We start from the raw sequence: 18462 nt of genomic DNA on the forward strand, positions 1-18462 counted from the left end.
CTACCGATAAACCTAGCGGACACATGATGAAATCATTATGACCATAGTTTCTCTTGAATTTTTGTTACATTATTGCACTAAAGTACCAACTTATCATTGCGCCACTGTATTGTGCATGTATGGAATTAAAGTTGTAGACGATCTTTCATATTGAAGGTTACGGTTCTTAACACCAACTCTCGTTTGTTCTATGGTTAATTTAAAAAAATTAGAGACGTGTTTTTATAAATAACATTATTCACATAAACGTTTATATAAATTTCATTTTTACTATTTGTTACTTTCTTAAACCAAGTTGTGAATAATTACAAAAATGGGAACTGTTCATGCCAAGGTATATAAATAATATGTTATAATCTGAGTATCACATAACCTTAACGATAAATTGTTAGTTTACGCGTGGTAATTATTTCAATGGTTTTCAGTTGATAATTTTCATGTATTATTAATATATATTTTGAAAATCATATATAAAACTTCATATACAGATATAAATGAATATACAGTTAAATGACTTTTTATTAGAAAAAAATCTCATTCTAAATTAAGATATGACGACTTACAAGTCATTTATAACATGACTCCATAACGTTGTATTAATCTTTTAGGATCTGGGTACTTCAAAAAATATGGGTCAACGTTTTACGAGTAAAAAGATGCATGTAATTATATTTTTATTTTCATTGAAATTAAATTGAAAATCTTTGCATGGAAAACTTTGTAAAATAACTGAAAATTTTAATAGAAGACATTTTGAAATAATTTATTCATTCACAATTTTGTTTATTTCAGTCAGCTTATAATAATACACAACATGATTTTGAAAAGAAGAAAAATGTACAGACAAAAATGGTTGATTTACAAGCAATAAAAGTAAGTTATTATTATTCGATAATTATATATTTAAAAATGACTGACTGATTGTCTTTTCTTATTTTAATAGGCACGCGTTGATAAAATACACATTGATGGACTTGGCCGTACGAAGGACGATATTATAAAATCACAAGTTTCAGAACTCTTTAAAGCTCATGATTTTCAAGATGTTATTGTGCGTGCTCATAAAGTACGAGGAAAACTGGAAGCTTTAGGATGCTTCAAGAATATTGGAATCTTCATCGATATAAGTGAAGGTCCTAATGCTACCCCAGAAGGTGTAGAAGTGGGTCTATATAATTACACTAATTCAACAAAGAATAAGTAATTTCTCAGATTGAAATTTCATTTAAAGTATAATTACAATAGATTTTACAACATAAAATTTGGGTTTTTTTGTCAAAAATACATATGAATGTCTTGAAAAAAATAATTATTTAGATAGGCATATGTATGATATACATTCACGTGCACGTGCATGTATTTGTATATATTAATCTAAACATTATAAATCTAATTAGGTAACTTTTACTGTCCGAGAGATGAGTCGTCTGATGGGGTCAATAAACACAATGGTGGGTAATAATGAAGGATCAATTCTTATTGGTGCAAAAGCACCTAATATCTTTGGAAGAGGAGAAAAAGCTCAAGTAGAATATTCATATGGCAATAAGAGTTCCAGTAATATAAATATCTCTACTATTAAACCATTTATAAATGATTGGTTGCATACAATGTAAATATAGTCAAACAGTTTATTTTTCACACATGGTATATAAAAGATGACATCATTTTAACGAGTTAAATAAATTTTAGATTAACAGGTAGTATATATAGTACATCAAGTAATTTTCCATGGTCTGGATATACGGAGAGAGATAATGGCCTTTTATTGGACATAGCCTGGTATACAGGAGCAATAAATACATTAAAGCACAATTTTCAATACGAAGCAGCATTTAGACAAGTATCGTGCTCTAGACAGTCATCGTTTAGTGTTCGCGAACAATGTGGTCCAAGTTTAAAATCATCTTTAAAACACATTTGTTCAATTGATAAAAGGGACGCGAGACTATTTCCAACTAGAGGAAATTTTATTCAATTTTCTAGTGAAATTGCTGGCCTAGGTGGTGATATCGGTTTTATAAAAAATGAACTTATGATGCAAAGCAATTGGTCACCACATAAGTACCTTGTTAGTATGTTCATATGTTTTAATTGTTTGTATATGCAATTTCATTTTATTTAAGATATCTTAATATAATTTGTGTGATTATATATTTGTATATGTTTATTTAATGTAGACGTTCCAAGTAGCTGCTCAAGCAGGATTGTTAAGAAGCATTAATAATGAAATGAAAATTAGTATTATTGATCACTTTTTCTTGGGTGGACCATTAAATGTGAGAGGTTTTGATATGAGAGGTTGTGGCCCTCGTAGTGAAGGTAATGCTACAGGCGGTGACGTATATTGGTCAGCTGCTTTACACGCTTATACACCTCTTCCATTCAGGCCGGGTCGTAATGGTTTTGGTGACCTATTTAAACTACATGGTTTTATCAATGGTGGTAATCTTTCTAATTTTACACCTAAACTTGGTAAGGTTTTATATAAATAATATAATATAATATGGTATTTTTTTTTATATATATATATATTTTATAGTATTGACAATATTATTGAGATATCATTTCTTTTTCAGCTAATAATTATAAAGAAAACATGAAGATATTTACGGACAATGTTCGTTGTTCTGTTGGAGGAGGTATTGCAATGGAGCTTGGAAATGCTGCAAGAATAGAATTAAATGTAATAATGCCTTTATTATTTGTTAGGAGTGATGTATTGCGACAATTTCAATTTGGTATTGGTGTACAATACTTATGAACAAATTATATTTTTATATAGTATTGTACATCTTGTATTGGTGGATACAATTTATTCCATTGTAATGTAACAATTGAACGTTTGAACAAAACCTGATATTAGTACAAGCGAAGCTTACGATTTCATGTCGCTGATAGTCTATTAATTGTCTACATTGTAGACAAATCAAATATGTCACTTATTCATGTCTATTTGTAGAAAAAAAAACAAAATGAAGAAAGTATTTGAAGAAAAAGCTTTTTAATAACATGAAAATAAATATTATTTCTTATTTTTTTTTTTTTTTTGTTGAAATAATATACATTGTTAAATAATAAATGCTATATTTATTTCCTACGAATGTTTCATTAATATTTTGAATTAAGCGCCATTTTCTACTATTCACTAAAAAAAACTATAACCCTCCATACTACATATAAAAAAGAAACACTCTAAAAGAAAAAACAAATGCAGTACCATTAAATGTTTGGTTAAATTTCATTTTATTTCGATACTTATTATACGATTGATGCTTTTAATTATTATTTTACTTAAAGATCAAATTCTTTCTGTTGTGATTAAAGCTAAAAAGTCCCTAGGACACGTGCCAGTAGTCCTAAAGACCACGCAAATATGGACTTAGTTTTTTCCTACGTTGGCCAATAGAACTATTAAAGTGTAAGAACAGTCGTATATGTGAAAAATCATACGTGGTTGGTTGGTATCAGTAATAAATCAAATAAAATTTTACGTATGACTATAGTAAACAAATGTAACATAAACGTTGGAAATTTTAACGTTCGTGAATGAAAAAGAAAAAGAACATTTAAATTTATGATAACCTATGAGTGAACTTATGAATAAATACTGAATTCTTATAGAATATTAATCATTTGTTGTGTTTTAATGAAAATATGAATAATAATCATTACATTAATTGATCGATCTTATTAAGTAAACATTAAAACTCATACATATCAAAATAAAAGTGTGAAATATTATTAATATACAAAATCTATCTTTCATTATATTTTAATAATATTGATTGTGTTTGAAGCAATATTATTTAAAACGTTAAAATGGATCAAATGTTACCGAGTCCTGGGTTCAGTATACCTAGCATTGGTACTCCTTTACATCAGCCAGAAGAGGATCAACAGATATTACCAAATGCATTGCAACAGCAACAACAACAACAACCACAGCAACAACAACAGCAGTATCAGTTGCAACAATTACATTCTATGAGTCCAAGTGTACAGGGCAGTATGCTTATGATAACAACGCCTCAGAAAACCATGCATACTTATGCACCAACTCCGTCTTTTGCTACACCTCAAAGTCTTATGCAGCCGCAAACACCGGTAATTAAATAAATAAGATAAATAGTATAATATGGTTAAATCATATCGAAGGGGGGTAACAGTGAAGATAGAACATTAATATACCTTATTGTAATTTTTACAGCAAAACATGATGTCTCCTTTAGGACAACCGAACAATCCTATTGCACCATCATCTATAGGACCATCTACACCTGGACCTATGACACCTATGACTCCTGCTTCCGCAGATCCTGGCATTTTACCACAACTACAGTATATAACTTCATTATTAGATTTTCTGTTATATAAATGACAGGATTATAATATTTGTTTTGATATTTCAGAAATATCGTATCCACCGTAAATCTAAGTTGTAAATTAGATTTAAAAAAAATTGCCTTACACGCTAGAAATGCCGAATACAATCCAAAAAGATTTGCAGCTGTTATCATGCGTATAAGAGAACCTAGGACAACTGCTCTCATATTTAGCAGCGGAAAAATGGTCTGTACAGGTGCTAAAAGTGAAGAAGATTCTCGTTTGGCAGCAAGAAAATATGCTAGAATTATTCAAAAGTTAGGTTTTCCAGTTAGTATTTCATTGTGATTTATTTATTTATTACTTAGAATCAATATTTTCATTAGGTATCTTTAATTGTTTGATTGTATATCTAGGCAAAATTTCTGGACTTTAAAATACAAAATATGGTTGGAAGTTGCGACGTTAAATTTCCTATTAGGCTAGAAGGTTTGGTACTTACACATGGACAATTCTCTTCCTACGAACCAGAATTATTTCCTGGTTTGATATATAGAATGGTTAAACCAAGAATAGTATTACTTATATTTGTGTCTGGGAAAGTTGTGCTTACTGGTAAGTTACAATATTATATTTGAAAATATTTATATATATTTTTTGTGTGTGTTAAATCAAATTTCTAATTATGGGTTAAATAATTTTGTAGGTGCCAAAATTCGGCAAGAAATTTATGAAGCTTTCGATAATATTTATCCTATTTTGAAGAGCTTCACAAAGAAGTGACAAAATTTATTCATATTTGTCATCCAACATACAATTAGAATAATTTTGTTATCTACAAAACTTGGTTATTTCTTTTTTTCTTTCGTTGCAGCATTGATAAGGACTGACTTATCATAACTTAAACACAAGGTAATTTTTTCAATAATAATTATCGATTATATACATGACAATTTTAATTAACACTGGCGTCGGATAAACATATATGCGTAATGCATGTTTTCTGATAGCGACCGGATGACGTAAAATTAGATTATTGAAATTTTCATATATATATTTTTTTTTTTTGCTAAGAAATAAACAGCTATCACTATTCACAAGTTGAAAAATTCTGATAATTGAATTTTAACAAATTTATGTTATAATACGATCAAATAATTGACTACGTTTTCCAAAATTTCCGTAGAAAATAATTATTGATTTTAACTTTAGACCAGTTTTTCTTCTCAATGTAATGAAAGTGAAACCAAAAATTGCGAAATTTTCCCGGTCTTGAGTAAATTTCGGCTCGAAACGTTTCCTGATGCCAAAGTGTTAATGTTAATTTTTAATTAAATTTACATTACGAGTACGAGATTGCAATGATGTTGTTTCCTATTGATTTATTACTTATTTATATTATTATTATAAATGTTCGAGAAATTAATTAATATGATTATTTTCTTATTGTACAAAGTTTTGATTTTACATATCAGGCAGCAGTGTATTTATATTGATAATTTTTAGATCAATTGTTAATATAGTATTTTTTAATAATAACGATAAGATAGTAAGTTAGAAATAGAATATATTGGAAATATTTTTATAATTACTCGAAGCTTTTATACCGTTTATTCTTTTTTCTTTTTCTTTTTCTTTTTTGTTCATTAATTTCAAGAAAACAAGAGGAAGATTCCCTTATTTTTTCATTTTATTTCCATTTATACTACAAATAAATTCTAAAAATAATTTAACAATCATAATGCGACACAATGTTATTATATATAAACTAATAACTTTCGAAACAGTTGAATTTTCTTGATAATTTTGAGCTTTTTGTTTAAGAAAAAGCTATAGATTAATAATTCTAAACTAAACGCAATATTACGTTACAATAATATTAATAACTTTGTATATATTTATAATGAAAAATATCTTCCATGATTAAGTTAAATTATATTGTAATTATTTCGTAAATTAGCGGATAATATTGTTATTATACATCGATTAAAGAACTAAAGAAGATTCTATTATGTACAAATGTCTATATTAAATTATAAAATAAAAGAACTTTACATTTTTCGAATAAAGATTGCAATTTGTTATAATTAGATTACTTTGGAATGTTTATTTTTTAATTTTTTGTAATCGTTTTTTTATAAATTTTCTTTCACCTTTGCATCCAAAGTTATTTTTCTGTAAATAGAATATAACATTTAAAAATGATTTTGATTATTGATTCTAATTTCTAACGTTTTAATTATTAATGTCAATATCAAACCTTTGTATAACATCATTTAAACTTTCTTTAATCGCTTCATGCACGATCTTAATCGTTTCTCTTTCATTAACTGGTAGAATGTTTTCAACATATTCGATAATTAGTTTAATACTATCTTGAGCTTCCTCAATATTACTGATATTTGTGACAGTTGATAAAATTTCTTGAAATGTTTCGTCTTTTAATACATTTACTTGTTCTGTTCCCAACAACGGTTCTATGACTCGTGAGATTAGATAATAGACCTATTATTTATATTTTATTATATATTATAACAGTTATAAAAATATAATGATTAATATTTGATAAATAATACAAACCAATGCAGCCAAATTGTTTTCTTTAATGTTTAACGATGGCATGATTATTTCGCGATAACTCGAGTTTCCTATAAAAATATATTTTTAAATACTGTTAACAACAATTATCTGATAAATTTAAAAATAGAAGATCATTCGTACGTACTTATAATATTAAATAGAATATTTAATGTCATTTTACCTGTATTAGTTGACAATTTATTGATTTCACTGTTACGTTCATATTCGTTCATAGATTTGTTGTTATCAGATTTATCACAAATAGGAGGTAATGCTAGTCTAGTCTTCATGCTAAGATTTTTTATATCGGCTTGAAATATTTCTTTTTGTTTTTCTTGATGAGCAATAATTTTCTCAAATTTGACTATGTCTGCTTTGTACTGTGATTCTACTTTTAACATTTCTTCCTAAAATGATTTAAATCATTTAAATTAGCTTGTATAACAACATTTTTTTTAGTCATATTTACCTCGGATATAGGAACTTGTTTCAATATTTTTCGAAGATTTAATTGTTCTTCCTCAAGGACAGTTAAAAAACTTAATTTTTCAGTATTATCTTGGATAAGTTTTCCTAACACCATTTGCTGTGAATTATATTTTTCTTGAATACCTACAAAATATAATTATCTCAAATGTATAATAATTTTATTTCAATTAATTACACAACATTTGTTCATTTCTAAATACACACACACACACACACACATACATACATTTAAGTTGTTCTTCATACGATTTCATCATCTCTGTTAAATCACTTTTAATATTATAGATCATTCTTTGTAATACTGTTTCATACATAGTCGTTAATGATATTGTTTGGCCAAATTTCTTTTTCATTTCATCTTTTATTTCATTCTTTAAATTGTTTATTTCATTTTTCATATGTTTACAATCAATTTTCATTCTATAAAGATGAACTTTATTGGCCCTGCAATAAAAAATGCATTACAATAAAATAATGATATTAATTTCTATTATTTTTATATAATATTAAATATGTGAATTTTAGTATACTTTTGTCTAGCGTATAAGTCATGTGTTTCTTGCTGTAATTCTCCAACTCTATCGTGTAATTGAGATAATTTTGTTTTATCAAATATAATAGATTCTCTTATGCTCGACACGCTATAAGAATTAATAAAATGTTGCAATTGATGAAATTTAAGAACTATCGTTACATCTATGTCATTCAACTTCTTTTGTTTCTCCAACTGTAATCAAATAATTATACATGAATCTGTATTTTATTATATATACGTATTTTTATTATTCTTCATATTATTTTATATCTACCATAAACTTTTCTAATTCATCGACATTGGTTTTATGCAAATCATCAATGATTTTTAATTTTTTTATATCAAGTTCCATTTCCTTTTGTAATTTTTCTATCGCCTTGTATTCCTCTTTAATTTCATGCTCATGTTCATAACGTTTTTCTCTCATAACAAATGCCATATCATATAATTCTTTGTCACAGCCTATGGGACATATATTCTCATCAAAATAAATGTATCCAATATCTTTACTGTCTACACTTCCTGTTTCATCTTCTTCTGAACTTGTTTCAGTCGTTGTAGTACTCGATGTTTCAGAGTCTAACAAAATGAAAATCATTTTAATTCAATTCAACGTATTTATCGTACTTGTTTGTATTAAGAAAATCATTTATTTATTTACCTTTATGCTCCTTCGGCAATTTGAATTTCTTTTTAAATATTTTACGTAAAAAGTCTTTAAATTTTTTATCTTTAATACTCGCCATATATTCGTAAGTAATGTCTTTTATTGATTCATTTAATCTGTTAATATTTTTCTTTTTACGTTCTATTTTATTATTACTTGTATGTATCTGATAATAAAATAATTATAAATGTTAAAAAAAGTAATAAATATTTTTTATAAATAAAATCTCTTATATCCAAATTTGTATTAAAATAAATAACAAAAATTGTAGGGGGACATGAAGTTTTTTTTGTTTTGTTTTGTTTTGTTTTGTTTATATTAACCTTTAATTTTATAGCAGCTTGTTCTTCTAATTTTTCATTGACATTCTTTTTTAATAAAGTTTCTTTTTTTTCGTAATCTTTCAATATGATAAATTCCTGATGAAGCGTTAACAAGTGTAATTCTACATATACACTTTCCGCAACAATGTCAAGTCTTTCCTTTTGTAGATTGTCCAATTGTTTATCAAATTCTTTATAAGAATTTTCAATATATTGTAAAATACAATCTTGATCATAAATTTTACGCAATATACGAGATTGTTTCATTTCACGTTCCCATGCTGTTTCAACATTATCGGCAGAATCCAATTCTTGAGATAACTTTGGTTGAACAAGTGATTTCACTTTCATTTTCTTCTCAGGTATATTATCTATAATATTTGATAAATGAAATTCTTCACTTGCACGAATATTATTATTTTTTAAAAATAATACTTCATATTCTTCATCCATTGTATCATCCATTAAATCAGGAATTTCATATAAAAATATTGATTCTCTGTAATATTTAGCTTCCTTCGCTTGTTCCGCCATTGATATATATTTTTCAAACTATAACAACATTTTGTCTATATCAATATTTTATTAAATAAAATTAATCTCTAATTATATAACATTATTTCATAACATACTTTCAAATTTTCTTCAGGAAATTCAACATTATTGTCAATTATTGGTAAATTGGGTAAAGTTTTAATATATTTTTTGGGTATTTCCGTATGAATTTTCTTTAACGTTTCATTCAATTTTAAAACTTTTGAACACAAAATCTGCTTATTTTCTCGAACTTCCTTTAATTTTGTATTGAAATTATCACGTAGATGATGTAGCTGTGTCATTAATATTATCTCATATATTTATCCATAAAAAATAAATTGATTAATAAGAAGAAATATTTGTATTAAAATGAAAACATACTTACCCTTTTTTTACAATCTAAATATTGCTTGTATTTTATCATCGTTAAATTTTCTATTTCATTTTGTACATTTAATTGTGGCGAATCTTTCAAATTGTACACACCGATCGTTTGTTTAGCTAATTCAATAGCTGCTATATCATCTGCTTGATTTATATTAGAATCCAATTTTTTGGTTGACATTAAATTCCACTACAACACAAATTAGAAATAAAATCATTTTTCTGATTATTTTATAATAATATATTATTACAAATATAATTTTCTATTAACTTCTCTTTGACGTTCTTCTAATTTTGCCTTTCGTGTTTTATATTTTTCTAACATATGAATTATTTGTGTGTTCAGTTTATGCTCTATACCAGAAAGATTAAGACTTTTCAGGAAGCTTTCAGCATCTCTCAGTCTTTGTTCTTCCTGTTCTTCAATTTCTTCCGTTGCCAATTTTTCTTCCACCTTTCTATTCATATAAATTAACAATATAATATATTTCATATTAAAACAAGGATTAGTTATTGTATCTATTGAAATAATCAAAAAATAATGCATATAATACATAATACATTTGTTTATAGAAATATTTGTTAAAGTATACAAAGTGTCCTATAATTGATGATACAAGCACATAACAGTAATTTTACATGTTTATTTGTATCACCAATCATAGGACACTCTGTATATATAAAATTACTTTGTTGATTTTTTGCTTTTTGCAATGCAATTGACGACTTCTGTATAAATATTATCAAAGTTATTATCCAATTTATGTTCTCGTATCGAGTGTACCATTGTGTCCGGTTTTCTAAATTTACAGTGTAACAATTAGTAATATATTATCATTTGATATAAATGTAATTAAGATTAAACATTTAAATATAAGAGAATATTCTTACAATATTCTAGAAACAGCAAAAGGTACACAAGTAATAGGTTCAATAAAATGATCCATTAACTTTTTCAAAGCAAGTTTACTCTTTTCAACCTGGAATGCTTCTTTTCTGTGTACCAAATCCATTTCCATTTCCAATTGTTCATTTAAATCAGCAGTGATTCGTGGATCTAATTCCAAATCTTCTCGAGGAATTTGCTGTGATTTTAATAGACTACGATTCCTAGATTTTCAGTTAAATAAAAAGATCATTTTTTTTGTATTCACTTGTAGATAAGAAATACATTGCATACCTATCCATTAATTTTGAATATTCTGCAGTTAATTCATGTATTATTTGAAGGGTTTGTTCTTTTTTCTCTTTTGCTAATGCTGAAACTCTGTCATGTTCAGCTTTTACAATAACATTTTCAAGAGTAGGATAATCAGGTTCTTCAATATCTTCTACACTGTTTATATCATCCAACTATATTTTGAAGTTTGTAAATAAATAATTTATTTCCGTACAATATTGGATATAAATTAAAATGAAAATATTACCAATCGCACAGGTATCTTTGGTTTTGGTATTTTGATTATTTCATCAGCAGTATTATCATTGATTTTATAAGAAAACAGATTTCCATCATGACCACATGTAAGAAATATTTGATGATCATAACTGAGTAACATTTTTGGTATGTAACCATTGTAATTGTCATGCATAGGTAAAATCCAATAATCCGAAAGATCGGTATGATCTTGTGGATTAATTTTACAAATTCTTATTTCACCATGTTCCATACCCAAAAACAAATATTTATCTTGTTTACTAAAATGACAACAAAATCATGATCTTATTGTATCTATTTGTATGTCTATATTCATCTTTCCTATAATCTATTTGTAGTTTTTATACAACTTACTATGAAAAACAACTTCGTATTTCTATATCATCCGCATCATAGATCACAGTAGATTTGATTGGTTCTGCTTCTATAATTATGTCTTTTTTTGGTACTGGATATTCATACATATATCCTGCATCAAAACCAGCCATCGATAACCAAACTGTTTCTTCATTGGTATATTGAATCATTAAAATTTTGTTTGGTATTTCTGGGATATAAATTTCTGGAAGAGGTGGATCTTCCTCAGAGTCCACTGTTAAAATACAAGTTTTAAAAATTATGTCATTTTGAAGATTGTTATAATATAAAATTTAATGAGTAAATGTAATTTACTAAGGAAAGCTTCTTCATCAATTTCTATGCCAGGATTTGCTTCTTTTATTTTCTCCATTTCTTCACGTTTCTTTTCTACTTTGATCATCTTTTTCTTTTCAATCTCATTCTTAATTATATTTCTTCTTATAGCTGATTTTACCGAATGAAATTTAAATACAGCTGGTTTACAATGTGTAAGCTCATAACTAATTTTAACATATGATTGTGGTGATTGTGGTAATTCAACTTCTGCCCAATCTCCTCTCATACATCCAATCAATAATGTTGATTCCTTAAAAAAAGTATGATTATTTTTAAATGATATTAAAAATAAGTACTTGATGATCATGATCAAAGAGAGAAAATTATTGATATTAACATTTTTCGGTTTCCATGTCATACAAGTTATCTCAGAAGGTATATTAATATAACCAATTGGCTGAAGAGTAGGATAAGTAACAGTAGTAGAAATATTAAATACAAATATAGTAGAATCATCACTACCTGTTACTAATATACTGAAAAACAATACTTCTAATCATTATTTCTTTTTATTTTTTTATACTTAATTAATGAAGATTATAAATATTTGATGTAAGATTGTATTATACCTGCACGATGGATTTATCGACATTACATTAATCGATCGTGAATGTGGTTTCAAAACTTGAACTAATTTAGTGTAATTTCCTTTTATATTATTCTGTTCGTTAGCAGTTAATACTGCAATAACAACCATACGAATAATACCTGTATCAAAAGCGCATACAAGTGTAGATCCAGTTGCATCTATCTAAAATGTTCAATTTATTTTTACTTCAGAATAGAAGGATTGTAGATTTGTTGTATATTAAAATAAATAAATAAAAAAATAAATAACTCACTTTACTTGGAATCCATATGACTTGTTTACCAGAATCACGAAAATGATAAGTAAGAATTAATTTCTTTTCTGTGTAATTATAAATATGTAAATGACCAGCTATGTCAATAGTTGCAACAAACGGTCCCCAGTCAGCAACATCCATGTCACTTATAGCTCCTGCATGACAAGTCAATATTTTTTGAGATAATTCTGGTTCTTTAAAAGTATTCAAGTCTATTAGCCATAAACCACCATTGCCATCCTGCGTATATTTTATATATATATATAAAAATAATTCTTCTTAATTTATATATAAAATCAAATATATGTAATATAATGCATAGTTGTTAAGAGAAAAGGAGAGAGAAAAATTAAAATTAATTTACCTGAGCATACCAAAAAGTATTCTCAGGATTATCTGGCTCTTGCTTTTGTATGCCCATTAACATTGTATTTTTTTGTAAATTTGTGTTTTCATCATCAGTGATGAAAAACTCATAAATTGGTTGCATTTCAAGAAATGGATCTTCTTCTGTTGGATTTGCCAAATCTATTGTATCATAAAACCAAACACGTATGAAACCATCCATCCCTACAAAAATATAAGTAAAACATATTTAATGTAATTTTATTCAATAATACACACACAATTTATTGTTATATTATAGAATTATTATTTACCAATAGTGAAGAGCTCTCCATTGATATATTCTAATTGTATAATAGGTTTTGTATGACAAAATTCTTTATTCTTTCTAGAAATTTCCAATTTAATCAAATTTTCATCCCATAGCAAAATATTACCCCATTCGCAACCTGATATTACCTATAACTTGAAAAATAAAATGACAATATTGAAATAATATTAATAAGAAAAAGAAGATATTTTTTATAATATACCTTTCTATCAGGCATTTGATAAGCACCGATAACATCTGATATTTCAGTTCTTCCAAATTTTCCAAGTTGACCTTCAAGCTTAAGACCGGTAAAAGTTTGCGCCATTTTCCAAAATTTAATATGCCCCGAACCACATGAAATTAAACTACCAGGTATGTATGTAGAAAACATGACATTATAAACATTTTGAGAGTGCGATTTAGATTGTAATAAAATCTTAGATTCTTGCCAGTTCCAAACTGTTATAAAATAATCTGGTTTTCCTCCTTGAGAAGCTAGTAATAAACCATCCATACTAAAGTGTAATAGTTAATGCATTATTTTAACCAAATTATTAGATATAAACAGATACATGATAAATATATACTTTCTTTTTTTATAAATAATTGTTACCTATAATGTAGATGAAAATATTGTTCTTTCGTACCACCACGAAGGCACATTACAATTTCCATGCTTGGCCATTGATAAATAGTTATCAATGGATCAGTTCCATTTTCAGCGATAGCAATATGATCAAACATTAGATTTTTCTATGGAGAAAATAAAGTTAAGTTAAATAAATAAATTGTATTAATTTTCCAGAAAAGATTTGAATGAAAAGCAATTATCGTACAGTTATATGTCCAATTCCACCTCCCGTAGCACCTCGTTGAAACCATATCGTTTTTGTATTTACATTGAAAAAATGAATTATATTACCGGAAGCAAAAATAATTGTATTTGGATCAGCAACACAAAAATTAAAATATTTCTGACAATCGTATGAAAAGGAATGACTATTGTTTAAATGTTAAGAAAATGCAAATTCATTTACTTTAAACAACAACAACAACAACAACAAAATCTACTTTGAATTTTTATCAAAGGATACTCAAATTCTAAAATATTTATTGGTACAGTACCATTTTGAACACGAAAAGGTTTAGAAATGTGTGTTTTTGAATCATAATATTTTGCTTCACTTTCATTAGATATTTTTTGATGATTATTTTCTCGATCGTATGGAAAATTTTCTAATGCTTCTATCTCATCGTCCGTATCAATCATGACGATTTTTTTTTTTTTTTTTAATAAAACTTTGATCTCTCACATACGTCTTCTTTTATTAAACGAATCTGTGTTAAAGAAGAACAATTTTTTCGTGAGTATAAATAATTTTGCGTAACCATGTGAACCGGCTATTTGAATTCCAAACACATTCAAGTTTCAACATAGATAGTTTGAAATAAGTGTCTTATGATTTTTATTTTGTTTATATAATCATAGGCGATATTAATTGTAAGATTTGTTTATCATTTATTAGAATATAGTTCGATCAATCGCAATATTATTTTCATTTGCTTCACTTGACAACACATACACATACACACACAACAACATCAATGAAATATATAATGAATTCAATTAATTCAATCATCATCAATCAATCAATCAATCAATCAAATTTACAATGAATATCGGTCATCTATTTTCAAATTAAAGTTTATGTAGGGGTGCGTGTGTATAATGTAGTTTTATTTTTAGATAGATAATATATAAAAGATTGAAATTTTTTTTTCGGTAATTATTCAAACCTGATTAAAAAAAAAAACAACAAGAACAAATTAACAATTAATTAGTGATAAGAAAGGAAAAATTAAGAATGTGTAATAATTTTTTACCTGAATACGTAAATGCATTTTTGGATGATGTTGAAACTACTATGTGTTTACCGATACTCGTGATCATAGTGGTTTGCACCTTACAATTTATATTTAATCATGTTGCTGATGTTGGATGTGTTGTTTATGAAAACGTACAAGACAAATTAGATAACAAAGAATTTGGTTATGGCACCACCCAAACTAATCTGATAAATAGATTAAAAGGTTTGATATATTATAATATTATTTTTTATCATTTATTTATTATTATTATTTATATTTCTTTCTTTGTATAATTCAAATCGGTATTTCTTTTTGTTGTTGTTTGTTGAAAATCTTTTACAAATAATATGCATCAATGTATATAAGAAACATTTACCACATTATTGAATATTTATAACATTATTTTGTTCATTATTATTATTATTATTATTATTATTATTATTATTATTATTATATTAATCATTGTTTTAGAATTAAATTATTAATTTTTATATATTTTCTATATATTTTCAGAGATAATAACAAATTTAATATTTAAACATCCTACAAAAGTCTCATCAGGCCCTAAGATCAATTCGAATTTGGTTTATAAAAGAAATAATAAAAAGAATCATTTAGATTATTGAAAACGAAGATTTTTAAACAAATTGTACTCTCTATGATCAATGATATTCATTAGTAAGTTTTTTTATATGATATAATATAATATAAAAAATTTGTAAAAATAGTCTTTTTATAATTTTGAACACGGTGCACGAATTAATTCTATAAACTTAAATTAAAGATTTAAAAAAAAAATAAAAAAAAACATACGTGTATACACGTGTTGACAAAGTAAATTGCAAAGAAATTGTAAAGGAGCTTGAAATGATTATAAAAAATATATATATATATATATATATTTATATATATTTTTTTTTTTTATTTTGAATAAGAGGAACGTATATTTTTCTTTACACCGAACGTAAGAGAAAAAACATATCCAATCGTTTTCGATATTTAATTTCATTACAAATGATGTACCTATTGAAATGCACTTTCTTAAAATTCATTTTGCAATTTTGTCCAATTTCACTGTCACATTTAATCAATTCTTATTAATATTATTTACTTTAATAATTAATTATACTTATACGAATAGCAGGTGGTGCATTATCGCATAATTAATTAAAAAGCTAATAAGAGGAGAAATATACCACCGTCTTACAATAATTTATTTAGAAAGTAGTACTCCAATTAGTTTTATGGTCTTTTTTTTTTTTGATCATTTTTCTTGTTGTTATTTAATCTGTACATGAATATATATATATATATCGAAGTTGTCGTTATACAGCATATGTATTTAAATATTTACAATTAATTATACAGGATTATTTGTGCAAGCAATAGTTTTATCGTTTTATTTTATTTTTTTTTTTAAATATTTTCTTTAACACAGGTATATAAATATTTTTGTTTTCTTTTTTTCTTTTTCATTAAACGAAAACAATCGTTTTAGAAACGCAACGACAATAATTTTTTTTTGATATGCTATAAACACACGTTTTTATTTTTTTTTTCAGTCAATATTGTATTCATATTTCAGAGAGATTTAATTAGTCAATTATAAATGAACACATTTGAAAAAAGGGGGCCTTATTAAAAGAACCTATTGGTGCATTAATTGTCAATATAATATATATTCAACTGTTCATAAGTAATCCAATTTATTGAAATAATAAATATCAGAATATTTGTGCACTTTTAGTTTTTTTTCGGTGACATTATTATTATCCACCTTTTTTTTTATTTATAACTTTTAAATACCTTGATTTCCATGCGTATTAAATAATAGACATAGAGATAATATTTCTGATTTATATATATATTTATTTTATCGTTATGTTTTGGTTTTGAATGAATGTTTTTCGAACGATTCGTATTAGAAGGCATCTTTTCTTATTTTTTTTTTTTATCAACCGGAGTATCATCAGTTGTCATTCTTTTTTATATTCTGATATTAGCCGTTTTATTCTTGTACTATGTGATTAGATATTTGATATCAGGAAATTAGCAAGAGTGAAAACTATTTTCTTACTTTCATATTTCCATTGGTTGTTAGATTAGAAAACTGTATTCAGTCGTTAGAATGTGTATGAAAGATTTGGTTTTTTTTTTTTTTTTTTTTTTTTACATTATCAATACCCTGAGTACATGATTATTGTATGATAACCGAACATTTTCTTAAATAAAGAAGTACTTCGTAAGTTTTTTTTTGTTTCGTGTAATTTCTATTTATAATTAATGAGTTTTTGGGATAATGGCATATGTTAGTTAAAAAAAGAACGTTTGTGTGTCTCTTTAGAATCGTATCGTTATTTTCTCCTTCGTATTTATTTTCATTTATTTTCAATTAATTGTCAACTAAGTTTGTTTATATTTTTGCTCTAAATCAAATAGATATCTCAAATAGATATCTCAAACCTTTGATTTGATTTATTTTCAATTATACGTAGAGATATTCAATTATACGAGCGATATTCGTAATCTCACTATTAAAGTCAATATCATTTCGTATTAATGTTTGTTTCACGTTTTTCTTTTTATTCTTTTGCACATTATTGTTTTCATTCATCACATGAAAGTATTATCAATGTTGGATAAATTTTTTCTATTAGATGCCGATCCAGCAGCAGAATTAACACCTTCGTCCTCAAACGTAACCATTTTTTTCTCGACTTCTTGTTGTAGTATTGGAAGGATCCAATAGACGTCCTTGATTAATTGCTGATGTGTTGGTTGTAAGGCCAGAGGCTGGTGGCGTGATTACTGAAGAAGGTCTTAGTGCTGATGTTTGAGGTAAAGGTGCTACCGCTATGTCGGTAACAACAGTAGCAGCTAAATTAAATTCGCTAACACTCCTTGGTACAAAATATTCAAAATGTAAAGAACTTTCTTGTTGGCGATGTTGATGATGATGCTGATGATGATATTGTGGCGATAAACAGCTACGTCTCGTTGGATGACCACGTTGAAATATCTGAGATGATGAGAGATTTTTGTCGGCGGATGATTTTTTACGTGGCAAAGAATGATGACCGGGTGACAATTTCATGGCAGTACTCGACGGGTGGGC

General features: G+C 26.3%; 5 protein-coding genes across 5 annotated transcripts; 3 read left to right on the top strand and 2 right to left on the bottom strand.

Moving 5' to 3' along the window:
* Positions 1–118: 118 nt before the first annotated feature.
* LOC107071166 (sorting and assembly machinery component 50 homolog) lies at positions 119–3731 on the top strand. The gene is made up of 8 exons (XM_015329916.2): positions 119–334; positions 609–662; positions 793–873; positions 944–1162; positions 1398–1612; positions 1693–2071; positions 2181–2475; positions 2580–3731. The coding sequence occupies exons 1-8, from the start codon at positions 314–316 to the stop codon at positions 2762–2764; spliced, it is 1449 nt and encodes a 482-aa protein (XP_015185402.1). The 5' UTR covers positions 119–313; the 3' UTR covers positions 2765–3731.
* Positions 3732–3822: 91 nt separating this feature from the next.
* On the top strand, positions 3823–5940 carry Tbp (TATA binding protein). The gene is made up of 5 exons (XM_015329915.2): positions 3823–4107; positions 4211–4341; positions 4413–4656; positions 4743–4941; positions 5033–5940. The coding sequence occupies exons 1-5, from the start codon at positions 3823–3825 to the stop codon at positions 5107–5109; spliced, it is 936 nt and encodes a 311-aa protein (XP_015185401.2). The 3' UTR covers positions 5110–5940.
* LOC107071135 (cilia- and flagella-associated protein 44) lies at positions 5404–14762 on the bottom strand. The gene is made up of 28 exons (XM_089178036.1): positions 14573–14762; positions 14315–14477; positions 14092–14231; positions 13699–13993; positions 13480–13624; positions 13185–13390; positions 12818–13060; positions 12545–12726; positions 12313–12451; positions 11952–12225; positions 11634–11871; positions 11269–11539; positions 11022–11194; positions 10733–10951; positions 10531–10641; positions 10113–10299; positions 9843–10031; positions 9553–9750; positions 8921–9472; positions 8592–8763; positions 8205–8509; positions 7926–8122; positions 7622–7839; positions 7376–7518; positions 7088–7313; positions 6907–6974; positions 6587–6831; positions 5404–6501 (listed from the first exon to the last, which is right to left on the bottom strand). The coding sequence occupies exons 1-28, from the start codon at positions 14746–14748 to the stop codon at positions 6462–6464; spliced, it is 5715 nt and encodes a 1904-aa protein (XP_089034162.1). The 5' UTR covers positions 14749–14762; the 3' UTR covers positions 5404–6461.
* Positions 14763–15314: 552 nt separating this feature from the next.
* On the top strand, positions 15315–17515 carry LOC149030634 (uncharacterized). The gene is made up of 2 exons (XM_089178064.1): positions 15315–15569; positions 15861–17515. The coding sequence occupies exons 1-2, from the start codon at positions 15344–15346 to the stop codon at positions 15971–15973; spliced, it is 339 nt and encodes a 112-aa protein (XP_089034190.1). The 5' UTR covers positions 15315–15343; the 3' UTR covers positions 15974–17515.
* Positions 16237–18441, bottom strand: LOC149030635 (uncharacterized). The gene is given in 2 exon segments (XM_089178062.1): positions 16237–18056; positions 18058–18441. Coding segments are annotated over 2 exon segments (480 nt in total). The 3' UTR covers positions 16237–17960.
* Positions 18442–18462: the final 21 nt, after the last annotated feature.

Source organism: Polistes dominula, unplaced genomic scaffold, assembly GCF_049000335.1.
Source record: "Polistes dominula isolate Pdom_NZ unplaced genomic scaffold, Pdom_raw_medaka contig_77, whole genome shotgun sequence".
NCBI classification, from domain to species: domain Eukaryota; kingdom Metazoa; phylum Arthropoda; class Insecta; order Hymenoptera; family Vespidae; genus Polistes; species Polistes dominula.

Excerpts from the sequence above, each read along its gene's own strand:
- LOC107071166 (XM_015329916.2), top strand. The coding sequence starts at position 314 with ATGGGAACTGTTCATGCCAAG. Across the intron at positions 663-792 it reads TTACGAGTAAAAAGATGCAT|TCAGCTTATAATAATACACA; the intron begins GTAATTATATTT and ends TGTTTATTTCAG. Across the intron at positions 874-943 it reads TTGATTTACAAGCAATAAAA|GCACGCGTTGATAAAATACA; the intron begins GTAAGTTATTAT and ends TTATTTTAATAG.
- Tbp (XM_015329915.2), top strand. The coding sequence starts at position 3,823 with ATGGATCAAATGTTACCGAGTCCTGGGTTCAGTATACCTAGCATTGGT. Across the intron at positions 4,108-4,210 it reads TTATGCAGCCGCAAACACCG|CAAAACATGATGTCTCCTTT; the intron begins GTAATTAAATAA and ends TAATTTTTACAG. Across the intron at positions 4,657-4,742 it reads TTCAAAAGTTAGGTTTTCCA|GCAAAATTTCTGGACTTTAA; the intron begins GTTAGTATTTCA and ends TTGTATATCTAG.
- LOC107071135 (XM_089178036.1), bottom strand. The coding sequence starts at position 14,748 with ATGATTGATACGGACGATGAGATAGAAGCATTAGAAAATTTTCCATAC. Across the intron at positions 10,032-10,112 it reads TAGAAGAACGTCAAAGAGAA|TGGAATTTAATGTCAACCAA; the intron begins GTTAATAGAAAA and ends TTTGTGTTGTAG. Across the intron at positions 9,751-9,842 it reads ATTTAGATTGTAAAAAAAGG|CTACATCATCTACGTGATAA; the intron begins GTAAGTATGTTT and ends TTAATGACACAG.
- LOC149030634 (XM_089178064.1), top strand. The coding sequence starts at position 15,344 with ATGTGTAATAATTTTTTACCTGAATACGTAAATGCATTTTTGGATGAT. Across the intron at positions 15,570-15,860 it reads TCTGATAAATAGATTAAAAG|AGATAATAACAAATTTAATA; the intron begins GTTTGATATATT and ends ATATATTTTCAG.